General features: G+C 39.3%; 2 protein-coding genes across 7 annotated transcripts in view; one reads left to right on the top strand and one right to left on the bottom strand.

Moving 5' to 3' along the window:
• Positions 1–4617: 4617 nt before the first annotated feature.
• On the top strand, positions 4618–7967 carry kcnj1a.1 (potassium inwardly rectifying channel subfamily J member 1a, tandem duplicate 1). The gene is made up of 2 exons (XM_017420096.3): positions 4618–4876; positions 6042–7967. The coding sequence occupies exon 2, from the start codon at positions 6063–6065 to the stop codon at positions 7179–7181; it is 1119 nt and encodes a 372-aa protein (XP_017275585.1). The 5' UTR covers positions 4618–4876; positions 6042–6062; the 3' UTR covers positions 7182–7967.
• A 3059-nt stretch (positions 7968–11026) lies between these two features.
• fli1 (Fli-1 proto-oncogene, ETS transcription factor) overlaps positions 11027–20102 on the bottom strand; it is a 39284-nt gene continuing 30208 nt past the window's right edge. For all 6 annotated transcript variants that reach the window (XM_017420092.3, XM_037980571.1, XM_017420088.3 and 3 more), the window contains 4 exons: positions 15213–15272; positions 14735–14794; positions 14251–14298; positions 11027–14121 (listed from right to left, as the gene is read on the bottom strand). In XM_017420092.3, the coding sequence (XP_017275581.1) occupies positions 13592–14121; positions 14251–14298; positions 14735–14794; positions 15213–15272 (698 nt within the window). In that variant the 3' untranslated portion in view covers positions 11027–13591. The remainder of the gene's footprint in view (positions 14122–14250; positions 14299–14734; positions 14795–15212; positions 15273–20102) is intronic.

The raw sequence follows: 20102 nt of genomic DNA, 5'->3' as shown, positions 1-20102 counted from the left end.
CCCCCCCCCCCCCCCCCGCTCCTGCTCAGAAATTCACACAAACACGCAACAATCATCTCCAAAGCCTCTGCTGGGTTTACTCTACCTACTTTTTAGAATATACAGCTATTGGGGAATATTGTGATGTTTTACCAATGCACTAAGGGCACAAAAATGAACAGTTGATTTTCTTTTCTGTTGTGATCAAAATTAGTTGAATGTTTTGCCTATAAATTGCAGAATGTCTCATGATGAACTACCATTAAAGGTTTTTAACTATAAAAGAAAATTCAGAATAAACAAACAAAAGGATCAGTGTTTTAAGGGGATCATTGATAACCAGAAAAGCTGATGACATCATTCAATTTTTAAACAGTGAAGATGCCCACAACTCAAGGACTACAGTGATACAGCAGACGAATAAAAAATGCTGAAGTGATTCTGGATCTGATCCTCAGGGCATCATGCTGAATAACAGATAAAAAATATGGCTTGGGCAAGTGTAACATGCTTCAAAAACACATTTCTGTCCTTGATTTACTTTGTTTCGTTTCATCAAAAGTGTTGGTAATTTTCTTAATGACCTGCTAAAAATAGTAAAAACTGACATTACTTGATTTCTGTCACAATCCCAATGATTGCTTAAACTAGTTTTGCTATAATTGTCATACAGTATGTAAACAGTGGTCGTAAATTGATATAGAGCTCTGTAATACTTGCCGAAGCTGTTTCCATTGTTATTATAACCTTGTTCAGCTGACTTATTTACAATGTTTGCACACTTCAACCAGCAATAACTGGGGTCAGAAGGTTATGCTGCTGTTATTTTTTGGGTCAGAAGCTATAAAAGGTTTTGGAACAACTGCTATAGACAACAAGACTGCAAACAAATGACTGCAGAATGTAGGAGAGATTCAATAAACCGCTCAAAGAGTCAAGTCAAGCATCTACCATCATCAGTACACGCCCGTAACATGCCTCTAACTTTAACCCTGTACACCTCATTCTCCCTGCTGAAGCTGGGGTTTTGTCTTTCCTCTTATTTTCTCTTTTATTTATAGGTTTGCGTTTCCCCTCGTCTTACTTTCCTCTCTGTATTTGAGAGGATGTTGCCTCCTGGTTCCTAGCAGCAGCTCACCTAGGCCAGCTGCTTATCACTGCATCACTTCACAGTATTTCCACCATGGCTGTGTCTCCACTCTTTGCCAGATCATTGACCTCTCCAGTCGATACTTTGCTTTTAATGAGTACACTTTCTGTGTTCTTTTCCTTCAGATATGCTCTCTTTGCCGTTGGCTTTTTTAACTGCTCACCTTACAGCCTGCAAACTCCAACCTTTAAGACTGGGTTTAGATCAGCTCAAGAACAGCTCACAAAATCTTCAATTTGCTCTTCTTGTTTTTGTGGTCTGCTTCCAGCCATCTTAAATTCCATGAACATGAAACGTCTAGTAATCAAAGATTACATTATCTTTTATTACATGCATAGGTATTTCTTCTTACAAGCAAGCAAAATACAGTGCAGCTCAGCTGATTGTTTTCCTTGACTCCTTACTTTTAAGCTTAATAAAACTTATTTTATTAACTCCACCTTGTTTGCTGTGTGGTTCTCATTGTGTTGCATCCATTTGAACCAATGGGTCGTAACATAATGGGGGCTTGTCCGGGATAGGCCCTGTGATAGAAGTGTTGTTTTGTTAGTTTTTTTCTTAGACTTTGTTTGGTGTGGCTTTTCCTGGTTGGTGGAGTGTTGTCACATTGAGGTTTCCTTTTTTTTAATTTGACAACAGTTTGGTGAGTATGGTTATTTATTGCGCTTTGTGTAACTTTGCTGACGCAAAAATCCAAAAGAAAAATGACTTTATAAGCTCCCTGGTTAGTTAGGGTGAGTGATCCAGCTGGGCTTTGGTCCTTCCAGCGGTCACTCTTTTGTTGTTTTTTCCTTAACCCTGCATGCTTCGGGGTTACTGCAGTAAGCTGTATCCTTAGTTTGTTGTGGGCCTAGAGCTCAGCTTTTAAAGTTGCTGCAAGTCCAGTACATCCCAGAAGATCGTTAGGTGAGTTTTGTCTGGTGTGTAGCTCTTGTAATCTGTCTTTTGCTCACTTTCAGGTTGGCATTTCATAACCATACTCACTATGTTGTTAAAAGGAGGTAAAGAGTGAGTGGGGTGCTTCAAGGAGCACTGTGTTGGGTCCCTGATCCTAAATTTAGTATGTATTGTGGCTGTTACGTGCTTTAGTCTTGATGCCTTTGGCATAGTAGTGATTACCAGCAGGTTACAGGGATGCTTGCAAGGGGCAAGGTAATTTTTTTGTGTGATGATTTAATAGCTTGATCGATGGAACCTGTACCGACTGTTGTGTGGTATTGCAGCCATTCTTGTGTCACTAGCCACTTTGTCAGCCTTGTGCTGCATTGGACCTGGAGTGTAGTTGAATAAATGACAGTAGTTGCTTTGTGTTGAGCCCCATTTGTGTTGAAATGAGTTTTACTTTTAAAAGATGGCAAGAGTTGATGATTTCCTCACACAGCCTAGCGAAGAGCTACTTGAAGCATTTATAATGGAATAACTTCTTCAGCTAGTATCTTGCTATTAAATGGAGTGTTTGACTGAGAATAAACAGCTAAAATTGTAAGGTAAGACAATTGTGCCTGCAGTCTTTAGTAATTTGATATGGTGTGGGTCTATTTTGTGTGTGTGACCATATATGTGTTGGTGACATCACATTTATGTTATTAGTTACTACTTCTGGGTGATGTGTACTAACTTTGAGTAATCTGTTTGGTTTGTGGTTGTTGTGCTCCATTTTGTGTAGGTCACATGTTACTATGTGTGTTCATTGCAGCAGTTTGTCAAGATCCTCATTAGGTGCATCCATGTACGTTTGGGCTTTTATTTCAAACTACTTTGTGGGAGAAGTTATTTTTACTGCATAAGAAGTTTTGTTCCACCAGCATATTTCTCTATTTGAAGTGTTCAGGCGACTTGGAAGAGCATAACTGACACCGAACCTCTCGAAATGTGAATTTGGACAGGCATCTATCACATTCTTAGGTAAAGTGGTTGGTTGTGGTGTTGTCAAGCCAAGTGAGGCTAAAGTGGAGGCAATTTTGAACCATGGTGCTCCATCATCCTGCCGAGAACTTAAAAGGTTATTTGGGATGGTGGGTTATGATAGAACTTTGCAACCATTGCAGCTCCTTTAATGAATTTGCTGAGTCCAAAGGTTCCCTGTGTGTAGACGTTGCTTTTGAACATCTGAAAGCTCTTTTAAGCAACACACCTGTTCATTTGGCACCAATTTTAAACAAATCTTTCAAACTAGCTATTGGTGCTAGTGTGTATTTGTTTTGTTTTTCAGACAGAAACCTCACTTGCAATTACAACAACCATCTGCAGGTGTGAGCAGCCTACTTAAGTGGGTCACACCCTTCCACCCGAGAGAGAAGATTTGCTCTCTCCTGTCTCTTCCTCCCTTGGTTGCGGTTTGCCTGGGTGCAGCTTGGCTGTTTGTTTTCCTCTACTCCTTACTTTTAGGCTTAATGAAACTTATTTTGTTAACTCCACCTTGTTTGATGTGGTTCTCATTGTGCTGCATCCATTTGAGCCAATAGGTCGTAACTCTTGTGCTCTCTACTTGCTAAACCAGCCTAACAATCAGTATAGATATGCAATCTGGCAGCTATTTTATTGCCCTTTTGTCTAGCATAGAAAAGACTAAAACAAAGCAGTTGTCTAAAGATGCACGGTGAATCAACTTTAATATGAAGATAAAATAAATCCTGAAATGCACAAAGATTCCTTTACCAATGTAATTGATAAAAGCAGACAATATAAGAAAAATGAGCCTTGTCAGATCTAAGTCAATAATAATTAAATAATAATTAATTTGCTGTGTCTGCTGCAAGAATAAACATTAAACAGCATGTAAAGTAATACTGCAGTTTGTTATGGGATGGACTTTGAAAAATGAATCCTATACTAATTTAAAACACTTTTTTTTCCGACATGTGCAGGTCCTTAACTGAGTTTGTTTCTGACAAACCCATGAAAGGTATTTGTTTAGTTTCATCTTAACAGCTCCTGTTGTCACCCAATTCGCAGCCTGTAGGTTGCAAATTGGGTGGCAACTCTCCTTATCGCCTTATCTCCTTATTTTACTCAGATAAAGAGAACTGTTGTCCACTGAAAAATAAATTCCTGATTTTAGATTGATAGTTACCACAGTTTAATCAAAAAAGGTTTTTATGCCCATGATACCTGTTGGTTTAAGTGAAACATGCCACTTGAGAGTAGTTGCACCTTCATCCTACTAAATTTGACTTACCCCAAATTATATCAATAAATGTCACAGAGAATTCAACAGTGCATATAGCCTTTCATAGTTTAAGTCTGTTTGACATTGAGATACAGAAAGCCCGAGTCACTGACAGATACAGCACATACTGGCTTTGCATTTACACTGTCAACATTAGCTTGGCTCACTTCTCTAGACTGAGCGCAGCGGCACAGAAGCTGCCATTCAAACAAGAAACTGCCAACTTTGAATCTAGAGCAACTTGCGGGCCGTAGCAAACTTCCAAAGGTCAGCATGGCCCATTGGTGCCAAGCTTTTGTGGACAAAACAAGTTTTTTGTGAGGCACGGAAGGGTACACATGAAGGTGGAAGGCGGAGGGGTCCCTGATGTATCTGTGGGCGTTAACATCATCTGGATGATTCTAGCACGCTGGCCGACAAGAGTACAAATGCAAGCAAGTACCAGTCATCAGGCACAAGAGAAGGAAGGAAAGGACACACCTAAACTGTCTCAGACAGGTGTAGAGAAGAACAACAAGAGCCGGAGCAGACTGCTGTTCAGCTGCCTTTTGGTGCTTCACAAACAACTTTTCATTTTGGTGAGTTCTCTTTAAAAAAAAAAAAAAAAAAAAAGTTTAATATTTACACTTTTTAACAATTACATTATCAGAACACTACTGTATTCTTTACTCTGTTATGACTGGGTGCTTCAATAGGATTATACCGTAATGGATCAGTTCAACTCAACTGCAACAGTTTGTTTGTTTTTGCTTGTTTTTTATTTCTAGTAGTTTGTGATGAGATCAATTTGTCTGACACAACAGACAGTGGATTATACCATCAGATTTTATTTACAGTAGAATTAGCTGAGCCATGCAGTCAGACAGTTTAGCATTAAAGTACAAAAACTGTTTCCATGACCAGTCACTACTTTTTGCCTTATTTAAATAAATTTAATGGTGTTGTTAAATTTGATTTGTGTTGAGTTTGAAGCATTAAGACTGTTGGCTCATTCTGAGCATAAGCCTCTAAAGACTCTACCGACATGCCTTCATCTGTAAATGTAGTTATTTTCTAATGTGAAGCAATAATTTAGAAACTCACCATACCTGACCTACGCTTAAATACCTGGAATTACTGAATGATGCATGACCTAATGAGGTATGCAATGACGAGGTCCACTTCCAAGAAGATTAAGGCTTACAAACAATAAGTACAGTGTGATTACTTGATACCTTTTGGCAAAATGACCAGTTGTGATATTTGAGCGCTGCCAGCAAAAACCTGAAACTTACTGCACTGATTGTTTTGTGGTACTTCACATTTTGCTAATAAGCATGACACAATGCAAACGGCTGTTTGCCTGACTTGGCTAGAAGAAGTTATACTTATTTGGAAACCTTCATGCCACAATTTCTGCCAGCTGCCATCTATCAAGTAAGATATTTATGACAAGTCAAAGTTTTAATAAAGCTGGAAATTGTTATTACTCTGTGTAGCTACAAATATTGAACAAATGATTTTTGGCTCATTATTGGGTCATTTTAGGATAGCTGAAATGCAATGCAAAACAACTAATGTTTCAGGAAATCCACTTCAAACAAGACATTTTTTTTTTGCAAAGTTTACCTTCATTTTGTTTCAGTTTGATCTTCACTTAAGGAATTAATCAGTACTATTTGCTCACTTAGAAGCTTAATGACTGGATTCCTATTATGTTCTTACATCTTGTGCATTAACTCATCCTGTTTAACTGTCTTACAGGTTGTTTATTTGTAGAAAACAATGACCTCTTTAAATCAACGGATCCAAGACTATATGTCAGAGAGAAAGAGGCGAAGGACCAGGCTAGTGACCAAAGATGGTCGCTGCAACATAGAGTATGGAAACATCAAGTACAGCACGCACTTTGCCTTCCTGGCAGACTTCTGGACCACCTTTGTGGAGATTCGGTGGCGCTTTGTTCTCGTCTTTTTCAGCGCATCGTTCACCATGAGCTGGTTCATTTTTGGACTGCTGTGGTACTGGATTGCCAGAAGTAATGGAGATCTGGCGTGGCAAGACCCCCCTGCAAATCACACTCCATGTGTGAACAACGTTGTGGGACTCACCACAGCGTTCCTCTACTCACTTGAAACCCAGATGACGATTGGGTATGGCGGGCGAGCGATCACGCCTGTTTGCCCGGGTGCTGTGGCCGTCATCATCATCCAGTCCATTCTCGGCGCGATTATCAACTGCTTTATGTGTGGAGTCATCCTGGCCAAGATCTCTTTACCCAAAAAGAGGGCTAAAACCATCACATTCAGTGAGATGGCTGTCATCTGTCCCAAAACTGATTCTCTTTGCCTGTCAATCAGAGTGGCCAACCTTCGCAAAACCCTGATGATTGGGAGCCAGATCTATGGCAAATTGTTGAGAACAACGACAACACCAGATGGGGAGACAATCATCATGGATCAGGTCAACATTGAGTTCATGGTAGACGCTGGGAAGGACAACCTCTTCTTTGTATGTCCTCTTACGTTGTACCACGTCATTGACAAGAGCAGCCCCTTCTTTGAGATGGCGGTGGACACACTACACAACCAAGACTTTGAGCTGGTGGTCTTCCTCGACGGCACGGCAGAGTCCACAAGTTCTACATGCCAAGTGCGGACCTCCTTTCTTCCTCAGGAGATCATGTGGGGCTACAACTTTATGCCCATCATCTCCAGAAGCAAAGAGGGCAAGTACAGAGTAGATTTCTCCAACTTCTCCAAAGTGGTACCCGTGGCCACCGCTCACTGTGCATACTGTTACCACAACATCAAAGGTCATCATCTCCATTCCAGGGAAGGGCATAACAACCTTGGCTTTGAGGTGATTGAAATCAACGATCCCCTCCATATTACTAAGATGTGAGACTCTTACATGCAAAACAGCCCCCATAAAACTGACTCTTGTTAGCGGTTTGGAATGCTCATGAATGAGCCCTTCAAGGACAGACTGCTGGAGGGAATTACTCAGGCAGATATCCTGATGCCTAGCATTTAAATATGAGTTAAGGAAACCGACTCATTTGTGATTCTTTTATAACTAACACAGTTAAAGACACGTGTGAAGTCAGAGCTCTCATTGTGAGCTTTGCATGTTTTGTATGTAAAAACCACGCCTGTCATTGTCTGCTGACCAGAAACCAGTTTTCAGAATGGAAGCCAGGACATGTTGGACGTTAAAGCTTTAGTGCAATAACAGAAAGCTTTCAGTGTCACTTGCAAAGAGGATATTAATTTAAATGAAAATGGCTGGGTTTAATATACTTCAGGTTTTACATAAAATGTATATACAGTAGGTTCCATAAAAGAAAAAGAAAGTACTGTAATTTTGTAATCACAAACCTGAATTATTACTTGAAGAAGCAGAGGGTGGTCATGCTCGTGTCATAGTTGAGATAGATAGTCATTAGTTCATGAAAGGTGATGCTTTGGCAGTAAGAAACGACTGGACTCTGGGTCCAGTCTTTGAAAACTGTGAGTTGTTTGTGTTTTTCTTCTAGGGTGAAGATATTATGAGAGAACAAGTCTCTCAGAAAACAAATAATTTTGCTGCATACAGCACAAACTATATGAAACACAACAAAGTTTGTAAAGTCTTTTTGTAAATTTGTTTCTCAGGGGTATAAAAAAAATAAAGGTTATTTTTACACTTTATAAATGTGTTTGTGTCATATTAATATTATCATCTGCTGCAATGAAGGGTGGCCAGTCATGCCATGGGGTGTGTCTGTGTGAGTATGTGTCTACTTTTATGTCTGGGTGTCTGGTTATTAGCAAAATATCTCATGAACCATTGGATGGCTTTTTATAAAACTCTCAGAAAGCAATCCCTCAATATCCTTCTACGGATGAGTAACCTTAACAAATACAAGCATGGCTATAACTCAGTCAATTTTACAAATGCTGAGCTTAAATTAGGTGTGGTAGTAGCTGAGAGTCATCCCCACCACATACAGTGCCTAATAAAAGTATCCACCCCCTTGGATGTTTTGCCTTTTTACTGGTATTTAAAATCAGTCATGATTAATATAAAGTGGCCTTTTTGACATAAAAAAAAAAACAACCCACTTTAATGACAAAGTGAAATCAAATTTCTACAAAGTAATGCAGCATCAGATTGTCCTCCAGGGTCTCTCTATATTTTGCAGCTTTCATTTTACTCTCCATCTTTACAAGCCTTCCAGAGTCGGCTGCAGAGAAGCACTTGACCATGAAGTCTTCCACATGCCTTTTGGCAAAATGTACTCGAGATTTAATATGAGTTGTGTTCAACAGTGGCTTTCTCTTTACCACAGAGATGAAAAACCTGGACGACAGTTGTTATATGTAGTCTTTCCCATCTCACTGAAGCTTAGAACTCCTTCAGAGTCATAGGTGCCTTGGTGGTCTCTCTTACTATTCTCCTTCTTGCACTCAGTTTATGAGGATGACCTGCTCTTGGTAGATTTACATATGTCCCATATTCCTTCCTATTCCTGATGATGGATTTAGCAGAACTCCTGGAGATGTTTAGGACCTTGAAAATCCTTTTGTATCCATCCCCTGACTTGTACATTTCTATAAACTTTTCTCTGAGTTGAATTAAGACAATCACTTGTTTTACATTTCATATTTTTTATTTAACTGGCATTACATTTTAGAATTTTTATTTCACGTTGTCATTGAAGAGGTTTTCATTAAAACAAAATATATATTTTGGCCATAATTGATTTATAACACCAATAACAGCAGAAAAGATCCAAGGGGTGAATACTTTTTATAGGGACTGTACTCTCAACACTAACAGATTGTGCTTAAAACTTTTTCATGCAAGATAACAGGCAGCATGCATTACTTTAAGGAATGCTACTTTATGTCTTGCAAAATCAAGATGTCCTATAAGCTGATCACAGAGGTCAAAGCAACAAAGAAAAGAACAGGTACTAACCCTTATATTGGCGTCTCATCTGTAAACAAAGTGAAGTTATGAAAGCAAACAGGATTATGAACACAACATAGGGGAAGGGAGATAAACACTAATGTGTAGTGCCCATAATTTCATCAGCAGGCTGTGAATATGATACCAGAACTATCCTTCTGGAGAAATAACAAGATATACGGTTTGAATCCTTTAAGGTCTTACCAGTAAACTTCCCTTTGCAGCGTCTCAGCTGGACTGAGTACGCCTTTAGTTTAATGTTTGATTCTGCACCCAGGAAGGTCAGCAATCAACACGACTAGAGTAAACTATTATGACTGGAGTGTCTGTGTCTGTGTTTTTGAAAACAAGAAAAAGCTGTCATGTTGCAACTACACTTCAAAGTCTCAAAGTAACTAAGTCAGTCATGCAGAACTGATATATAATGACTCTAAATCAATTGCCCTAAAGCACAAAGTATGTTTTTTTCATATGTGAAGATTTAATTATTGGGTGTAGTTTAATTGAAATTCCTTTGGGATTTGATATTTGGATGACAACATGCGAACGACGTGTATAAACCCTGCATCTGCTTTATTGTTGATTTAAACAATTCTGTCATTGCTGACATTTGGATCATTTAGTTATGACACAATTTGCTCAGGTGGCATGAGTTAGCAAAACGTCACTGCTTTAAAAGCATTAAAAAATGAAGAAACTTGAAGTTTTTGGTTGAAAATGTTAATGTTTTCAGTATTTCCAAAGCCTTTCTTAAGACACTAAAGAAGACTTGCTACTCTAAGTTAAAAAGTTAATTCACATTCTTGGTAAAATAACCCATATGGGTATGGTGAAACAGCTGCAAGTGAAATCAGATACACTTCTAAGTAACACCAAACATTGAGCTGTACACTTCAACAACATCAGAAACAATTTCTAAACTTAAGATAGTGTTGAATAAAGTGCACAACAAAAATCAAATCCATCGGGACATATGGGTTTATTGGACACGTGTTGTGTTAAACTTCATTAGACAACAAAAAATGTACTCAGAAAGACTCAAAAATAAAATCAGAATTAGTCTTCAAGGCTGATATTGATAAAGTGTTGTAAATAGTATTCCATATGTGATTACGAATAAAGTTATACAAAAGTGGCAGTAATGAAATACATAAAATAAAACTGTTTTATTTAAATCAGTCTCTGTCTCAGCTATTGTAGATTTGGGATAAAGCAGAAATGCTGCTTCTTTCTGCAGATACAAATATTTATAGGTAATTAGGGCAATGCTTGACTTGGAAGAAAAAAAGTTTATTTTCTGTTCTTTATTTTCTTTTTCATTTACCACAGCAGAAACTTTTGTAGATGCTAACACTTTAAGAACTACAATAAGAGTTTTATTAGTGTTTGGCATCATGTATGCTACTCTAGATATTTTTTGGAACCAGATTTTTTTTTTTTCAGAGAAAGAACATTTTCAGCCCTGCTAATTTTTTATTCCCCAAAAATAATTTTCTTTTTTTTTTTTTTTTTTTTTGGTTTTATACTGTTTATGATTTCCTTTCAGTTATTAACTGTTTAAATAATCCTGTAAAAGCGGCATTAATAAAGCTCCATATTTCAGGTCCACAGGTACACACTAAAAACGGTGTTTAAAACATCTCCACTTTGTAAAGTGTTTTTGATCAAATACTTCATTTGTCCGTGGACGGGAGGCGCAATCTTAGCAGAAACTCTTAATTTTTAAAGAGTATCCGGAGTAGTGTCGATGGGGCTTTTATCTGTGCTGACAAAAAGCAGACAGTGAAAGCTTATTAGAGAGGTAAAAACATTTATTTGGTCACATTTTCCTATACAAAAGCCCTTTCTCAAAAGGTTTTACTTCATACATTGCAGGAATTACAATAATAATAATAAAAATATTAATACACAGCTTAATTGTAAAGATATACACACTATTTCCAAAATACATTGCATATATGAAGTAGCATAGATCCCTTTTCATTTATAATGCTTATAAAACATGACCGTTGAGGGTACATTAGAATAATTTTTTATGCTACAAAGGACATGTTCCCTTTTAATTTGTTCTTTTAAAGCTATACATCTGCAACAAGAGCTGGATGTAAGTAATAATACTGCATTACTGAGAATAAAATACCTGAAAACCTTTAAAGCACAGGGCCAGCTATGAATTTTAGGCATTAAAAGGGTGTGACAATGGAAACAATCCATCTCTATCACCTGTTGCACACAAGAGTAAAGACAATCCCCGTCTAGATTCAAACAGGCATCTGTGTTTTTTGGAATACAAAATTTTTTTTTTTTTTATATAATTATATACAAAGATATCTTTTACACTTAAAGGCACTTAGAACTTTACAACCGGTTTTAAAAAAAAAGAGGCAAAATCAGCATTTGGAGAACAAAAATGTTAAAGTGTATTGCCCAAATGTACAGATATTTAAAAAAACCAAAACACTTCAAATGCTTAACAAACTACGTATCAGAAATGGACTCAAACGTTTTGCATTTTTGACCGAGGTCAACTCGTATTAATTATCTTGACTTTTTTATACTGTGTCACATATGAAAATAACTCTGCATAATTTATACAGTAAGTTGCTTTAATGCCTAGTTGACTGATGTTTATAAAATAATAAAAAATAGGTCTGACAAACGCACAGCGTTTGCGAATCTGAGGATTTCTTTGTTTCATCTAGTCATACTTCATTGGTTCTTGTTCTCCAATAAACTACTTGGTTCCAAGTAATTTATTTTCAAGTGTCCATTTTCAGTTACTCCATAGAAATAGTTTTTTTGATAATAACAGCTCTGAACACCTGAAGACAGATATAATTTGGACAATCTTGTGACATGATGACGAAGAAATCTTGACTTGAAATTTATTTGCATTTTTTTGCCAGGCTTTAAGTAACATTCAAAGAAACACACTGCTCTTGTAATACGATCTGGCCCTGGTGAAAATGCAACGTGACTGTCTTTAACCATGAATTTATGCTAAGCCACTTCTCTGTACTGACCTGTACGGTCCTGACTGGCCGACAAATAGGAAAGACAACATGGCAGCTAAAATCCAAAACTGACATCTTTGGTAGAAATTATTCTTTTAGTGCCGTTTCATCCTTAAATTATAACAATGATATGGAATAAAATCAGCAGTTAAAGCATGGCACTAACTCGGTAAGGGCACTTTAGATAGAATTAACAACTTCCAATAAAACAATACAAACACAGTCACATAACCAAAACGGACTTTCATGTTTCAGATTCATGAATTTAAGTGAAAGTGTTCCTTTTTTCTTTTCTTTTTTTTTTACATAATAAACACATCAGATTTTTCCTTGTACACATATTTCACAAACAAGAAGACATTCACATTAATACTGATATGGTCGAGCAACAAATGATCTTGAAATGGCTGAGAGGCAACAACACAGCAAACACTTACCAGCTCTGTGTGTGGCCCACTGAAAACATTTGACCTGGGTGGAATTACTGTTGCAAATTGCTGCAATTATACCTCGACTTGGCTTCCGCAACACAATTGACTCAACTCTGCTGCACATATCACCCCATCGTCTCCTTCAGCTCCACACAAAACACACTGAAAACACTTTTAAGTGACTGAGTTGATACAGGTCAGCAAAACATACAGCGCTTCGTCCTGTGGCATCTTACTCTTCCTCAAATCTCTGGCCTTCCAGTTTTGGCATATTGAATGGCAGATTCCAGTCGCCAAATTTTTATTCAGTGCTAAGAAAAGTCCATTTCACGAGAGCTCCTCCATGTCCACCAAATTCTAAGGGACTCTCCACATGCATATAACAAGATGCAGAGAAATAGATGGAAACAATGGAAGAAACCAGAAAATGGCAGTAGACAAGCAGCAAAGGCGGATGCTTTCAAGCTTAATGTACATAATGTACTGAGAAAAATGTAGATTGAGACCATTAAGTAGTAGGTCCATGTCTGGTACTGTAGCATAGCAAAAAGGCAAGTGAACTCAAGTTCATTGCCTTTCTTTAGACTTTGTGACACTTTTAGAAGGAACAGATACTGACTTATAGGGGAAGCCTGCAGGAAAATGGTAACAAAAGGCACAGGAAACTCAGTTGTGCATCCATAAAACAAACATACAGTTGCTAGTCTTGTAAAAGTAAGTAGTATTTCATTTTTGAACCATAGTCTCCAGTTGTTTATAAAATTTTACAAACAAAAACACTCAATTTAATGTCTTTTTCAGTTCAGTTTCAGTTCAGTCTTTGGTGTATTTAAGGAGTGCAGGTCAGCAATTGTGGATTTGCCGGGGGAAATGGTGGATTTTCAAAGCTTGTCATTGGTCAGGGTGGGTTGCTTTAATAGTAACTGCCCAGATGGGATGGCACATGGGTGTTAGGATGGCGAGGAACATTTGGGTTGGGGTAGATGCCTGCAGTGGGTGAGCTCCAGTACTGAGCAGTTGGTCCAAAGAAATTGGAGGAGGTGACTGGCATGGATGGAGGGTGCGGGGAAACAAAGTTGACCTTCTGCTGGTGGGCATGGTAGGAAGGCACATAGGTTAGGTCCGAGGGGTACTTGTACATGGATGACTCGGTGGGGTGTGGCTGCAGCGCCTGAGCAATGCCATGGAAGTCGAACTTGTAGGCATAGCGTTTGCCATGCACCTTGGTCATGATGTTTTTGTCATAGTAGTAGCGCAGTGCACGGCTTAGCTTGTCGTAGTTCATGTTGGGCTTGCTCTTACGCTCGCCCCAACGCCGCGCCACCTCATCCGGATCCGTCATCTTAAACTCGCCATTGGTTCCCTCCCAAGTGATGCAGCCTGCGTTGGCACTGTCAGACAAGAGCTCCAGGAGGAACTGCCACAGTTGGATCTGACCTGACCCTGGAAATGGACACAAACACAAATCTCTGTCAGACACAAATAAGCTACTTTACTCACTATCCCGAACTGAAGCATCTGTCCAATCATAGCTAATGGAATATAAAGACTTAACCATGTTTAGGATCTAACCTGGGTTGGCAAGGCGACTGCTGGTGGGCCCCAGAATCTGATAAGGATCTGTGGATTAATAAAGAAGTTTAGTAATCTGTGATATAGTATTTCTAAATTGAACAGCAGTATATTTAATCCTGGGTAAAAAAATCAACCTAGAAGTTAATCATTACCATATTAACATTGTAGCCTCAACAGTGAGCATAAAATGCAACAAAACCAGCATACATTTCATTATCAAGGCTGATATTGTTTGTTTTCTTAATACACCTACTTCTACTGGTTTATAAAGAACTTTAAATACACAGTTTAGTCCAGATAAGATTCTATTGTAAACACATCTTAATTACACTTGGCTGTCCTGAGTATCAACATAATGACAGAAAACAACATTTTTCAAGCTATCTGATACAAACCAAAGTTGCTTTACGTATTAAACAAATACGTTTTCAGTCCCTGCTAACTCTATGTTGGCCAATAACAAAGCAGAATGAGCAATTACCTGGCTGAGCTCTGGGCTGCTCAGTGGACTTGGTCACATTCTGATTTAGTACTGGCGAGCCTGCAGAGAGACACGGAGGCAATCATTGGTTGCCAAGCGGGCGACAGAGAGGGAGACATAAAAAGATTCAGAGGAAACATTAATGGGGGAGGCCAGAGATAACCAAACTACACATCTCGGAGGCACGTCAGCAGGGGTCCAAAGTAAATAAGGCAGTGGCTGAACTAACTTCTTTGGCCTGTGTAATCTGTAGGAGTCTGTCTCACATGTCTAGACTCTGTGGGTGTTAGAATTTCACCTTCTGTGTTGCAGACTTTGGATAATAGTATTAGCTAACTGTTTGGGAGCTGCAACTGGTGCTTCACACTCTGTGATAAAGTTCTCTTTGACTGGTGAAAAGCAGAATTACATCCTTTCCCACAGTTTTGTCGTAAACTCAGAAAGTCAAACAGATCTTTGATAAGAGCTGGGACCTTACCTTTGCCACTGTGCATGTTGTTGGACCACCCTGTCCGCCGTACAGCATCATACGAAGGGTCTGACAAGAAAAAAACCCACAAAAAAACAATGTTTTAATTAAATATGCATAATAAAAGTTTACACTGCCTTTCTGAATAGGGCAAGGAATATTGAAATGGGGTTTTATTGTAGATAGCTCTTTGAACAGGTTTAGTTTAAAGAAAAAGAGATTAGTTCTGATTAATTGACAAGCTAACAGCTAGTTAATGAGTAGACTTAGGACTAAAAGACCAAGACTAAGGTGGATTGCTGTCATCTTACAGTTCATCTGAATAATATTTCTTAAATCTCTACATTGTCTTTGATTTCATATTACACAGGTAAGCGTCCCAGGCTAGCTGCTGCTGATATTTGCACTTAAAACACAGACTTCTATGTAAATAACTCTGTATTGTCTAACTGATGTTAAAGTAAGCATTTATTAAAATGTTTTATATAAACTGCTATAAATTTTTGAAATTGTTAAAGAAAAGCAAAAATACCTTGGTCTAAATCTGCAGTTAGTTAGAATTAAACTCTGTTTCAACAAACTTGAAGCTGTTCAAAGAGCTAAGTGAGATATAAATTGTTCGTAACCTTTACACCGACCCCCACTTCAAAACATTTGAACTATTGCTTTAAGTTCAACTATCACAAACTTGCAGATTAATTCGAAACATAATCCCAAGCTTAGCTCATAAGGCACGAGTGTGAAAAGTATTTCAGCTTGTTGTGTGGTCACAAGAATGCAGCCGTTACAGAGGGTAAATAACATGAATAAATCCATCAGAAACTGGTTAACGATTTCCTTCACAGGATATCTGAACACGGTCATGTGGTTTAGTCTGGCTCACTGTGGTGGGTAAAATGTCAATGGCACAATCTTTCATGACGAGCGCCGTTGACTGAGCAGCTTGCAACACCCTGACCACAAACAAAAGGACTGATGAAAATTAACGTACAGGACACGCGCACACGAACACACAAAGAATACGCCAGCAGCTTCCATAAAACGTTAACAAATGGCCAAACTTGCCCAGTTTGGACGAGTCCTGCCTGCTTTGTGTCTGTCGCATGAAGCTGGACAGATTCCACCAACAATCAATCACTCTGACACAGGAGCATGCAACCGAGGTTGCGCCGTCCCCCTGGCAGTGTCTCAGACAGTAATATCCAGCTATACTCACACTGCACCTGGCCAGTAACAATAATTATCTCCATTATTAAGGGCTAAAACAGATTGCCAGAACACAGGGAAATATGATAATCATTGCGGTCAGATATGCCCGAGCGTTATCACGGTGTGCAGTTCTTTTTGTCAGCAGCGTTTCTCTCAGAGGACTGCGGAAAGAGACAGCGTAACGGCAAGGACGGGAGATGTGGATGGGATCAGCAAGTTGCTGGAGGGTCAGGAGCCAATTTAACTTCCCGGCAGCGCATGCTGAATATTAAACTGTTAAAAACTGTAAAGCATAATTGGCAGTTTGGGCCTGGACACATCAGAGTTTTTCTAAAGGAGTACAAAAAGTTGCATGGGGACTTTTGTTTTGTTTTGCTTCACATTATAATGTGTGACAAAAATTAAGTCAAGCATGAGGATTCTATGTGATCTGTCTGAGTTAGTGATTATTTTTAAGTGCATTTATACAATCACTCTTTGCAATTTTCTTCATTTCAACAGCAACTTTCATCTTTGGGTGACCTCTTGACCCATCTGAACTTTTTAACCCTTGTTTCTCACCGGTGCAGCCATTTCTACACATTGTACAACACTGCCCTCTCATGGACCAATATCAAATAACAACGACTGAACAAAAGTTATTCTAGTAAAAAAAAAAAAAAAAGATTCAGTAATAAAAAGGCAAAAATCTGCTCACTTCAAATGTTTCTCGAATTTTCAATGTATGTTTCTTTTTCTACAGGTTTTCTTCTCCTTTTAAGCAGAATATCCTCCAAAAGGTAAAGCTTCCCAGTCCCTTTCACAAAATGTCGATACTTTATTTTTCTTTTATTACTTTCTAAACCCCCTAATGCTTCAGCAAAAGAGAAATTTTTACAAAACCTGCTGACAAGACGCCAGTGAACAAAGAAAAATCCCGTACACGATGGTATAAAGTGAAATAAAAGACACACCGGCTTTCAGCGAGAAAAGAAAATTAGGATTTGATCAAATGAAAGAGGGTGTAAGAGAAACACACGCACACCCACACACAAACACACACTCGCACAAAGAGAGGAAAGGAGGAACAAATACCAAGAATGCTGCCGTGGCTCAGAGGGGCTGTCAGGTTCAATCTGGTGTGGGCCGCAGGATAGCCAAGGAGCAGTGACGGGGGGTGGTGGTGAGGGGGAGTCCTGGGAGACTTGCGTTTCCTGCCTGCTTCTCCTGCAGACAACCTCTCTTTGTTTTACTGGCCCTTTTTTTGCCCCCCCCTTCTGCTCACCGCCACCATCCTCCTCCGCAACACCTCACCCCCACCAACCAGTCCCCCATCACCCCGAAAAAAAAAAAAAAAAAGAAAGAAAGGAAAGCCCAGCGGGAGCTACCTCTGTAAGTGCAGAGAGGAGTTTGAAGTTGTTGGTGGAGGAGAAACAGAACAAAGAGGGATGAGAGCGAAGTGGAAAAGTGACACACGGTGAAGGGCGGACAGAACGAAATGTATGGAGAAAGTAAAGGAAAAGGCATGTAAGGGAGAGAGGAGGGAAAAGCAAAGAGAGAAAAGGAGAAAAAACACTGAGTCAGACAAAATGCAACTTTGGAATTTGAAAAGAAAACAATAGCAGCAAACCCGGCTCCTGTCTGGGCAGAGGGAATACCCGGTTATTCCACGCCTAGCAGAGCTCATAAGAAGGGTTTAACTTTAAAAAAAGATTTTCTCTTTGTTTCATTGCAGACGCAACTTATGACATAAAGCTAATAATCTCAACATGCGTGTAAACTTCAAGGCCTTCGACTATTCGATTCTGTCATCTTCGGGGTAATTCGTTGAGTGAAAAGTAGGGAAGTAGAAAAAAAAGGGAAGGAGCTACAGATGCACACTGTCTAAAGCCCAGAGGGTTTGGTACATGTCAGAAGGCGCAGCAAACACAGACATGAACATGTGTACAGAGAGCAGCCTCATCCCCAGCCCTGTACACCCCCCTACCCCACCCCACCCTCCCGCCTCCCGCCTTCGTTTTTCCAGGCCTCGCTCTGACTGCGACTTGAGCCAGTTTCCACTCTGGTCTGGGGTGTGGTGCACGCTCCTGGGAGACTTCAACTGCAGGACCACTTAGTCAAAACAAGACCGGAGCGCGAGACAGAAAGGAGGAGTGAGACAGAGAGAGACGGAGAGAAAAAAAAAAAAAAAAGAGCAACCGAGGCGAGAGTGTGAAGCAGAGGCAGACAGGAGGAGGACAGAGACTGACTTTAACTCTGAGTCCGGGGGCCAGAGAGCGAAACCCAGACAGCTTAAACTTTTTTTTTTTTAATACTCATAATGCAGGTGCTTTAAAAAGCCATCTGTGAGAGGACAGAGCCATGAGAGGAGGAGAGATGGCAAAGTTAAGACAGACCTTAGCAGAGACTGTGGGCGAACATCTAAAAAACTTGTTTAGAATTAAAGGCTTAGCGTGCCTTCAAGGAATGCATATCACCCGCCACTTTTCACGACATGGTTTTAAATTGAGATCATCCTAAGCTGAGAGATGATGGAGTTATGGCTATTTTAGTTGAACCTTGAACAAGCCTTGAAAAACGTGCAATTTCATGCAATACTGCAGTATTTCGCTGGTCTCATATGATCTCGTATGACACGCCTTCCAGCGGTGGGCGAAGAACAAGAACCTCAGTTGTTTCTTTTCTTTTTTTTTTTCAAAAAGCATGTGTTGCACTTGAAAATTATAAATGTATAGGAGCGTATGCACACGATGATGCTAATTTGACTTTAACTTGGTGGTAAATTAATATGTTTACAAGGCTGGATCATCATTTGTGACAGAGAAACAGACAAGCATTTACAAAGACATACAGTAACACAAGCTACCAAAAAAAAAAACAACCCACATGCTCGGATTTGAAGAAAAATAGAAGAGTCAGACTCTTAGATCCAGACAGAGAGCCACACACGCACATACACAAGTTCATAGCCGCTGCATTCCGTGTTTTATATGCTCTCGTTTATGCCGAACATCGCATTTTACACGACAGAATCTGGTGCAGATTAAGGCTCGTCTCCTGCAGTACACTTGTGCTTACTCTACCCCTAAGAGCCCGTGTGGTATTTGACTGTTCTCAAAAGGCAGCATGAACTCAAACATCTGGCAGTGCTTGTCTGCACAAACGCTGATAAAGGCCTTTTCTATCGCGAGACACCGTTTCTTGTTGAGTCACAAACTCCCAGCCTCAGCTTTTCATGTTTATACCCTTTATGCTTTTTATACCTTGGTGCGCTTTTTCCCACACACAAAATTCAGCATGACAGTAATATTTCTCATAAGATAAAGTGATTATTATCCAGAGGCGGATGATAATACTTTTGTTTGTGTCTGTTTGAGCATCTCTTGCCAAAATATCTCATGAAACATTGGACCAGTTTTAATGAAATCTACAGAGATTAGTCACTGGTTGTACTCCTACAACTGATTAACTTCAGAAGTCAACCCAGTTCAAGCCACCATACCCAACTCACCTTAGAAACACAAAAATGTCTACAATTCAGTCAATTTTACAAATATTGTGCTAAAATCTGGTGTGATAGTAGCTGAGAATCATTCACAAAACCTCCCCCATGTGCTATGCATTGTGCAACATTTTTGCTTAAAACTTTAGCATTAACTGTTGGATTCAACCTTGTCTGTCTGCTAACAAAATATTCCATAAACCACTGGA

This window comes from Kryptolebias marmoratus, linkage group LG2 (assembly GCF_001649575.2).
Source record: "Kryptolebias marmoratus isolate JLee-2015 linkage group LG2, ASM164957v2, whole genome shotgun sequence".
Taxonomy (NCBI): Eukaryota; Metazoa; Chordata; class Actinopteri; order Cyprinodontiformes; family Rivulidae; genus Kryptolebias; species Kryptolebias marmoratus.
The sequence above is the reverse complement of the archived record's forward strand: the minus strand, read 5'-3'. Positions and strand labels throughout refer to the sequence as shown.

Bases quoted from the DNA above. Each gene is read 5' to 3' on its own strand.
- kcnj1a.1 (XM_017420096.3), top strand. From the start codon at position 6,063: ATGACCTCTTTAAATCAACGGATCCAAGACTATATGTCAGAGAGAAAG.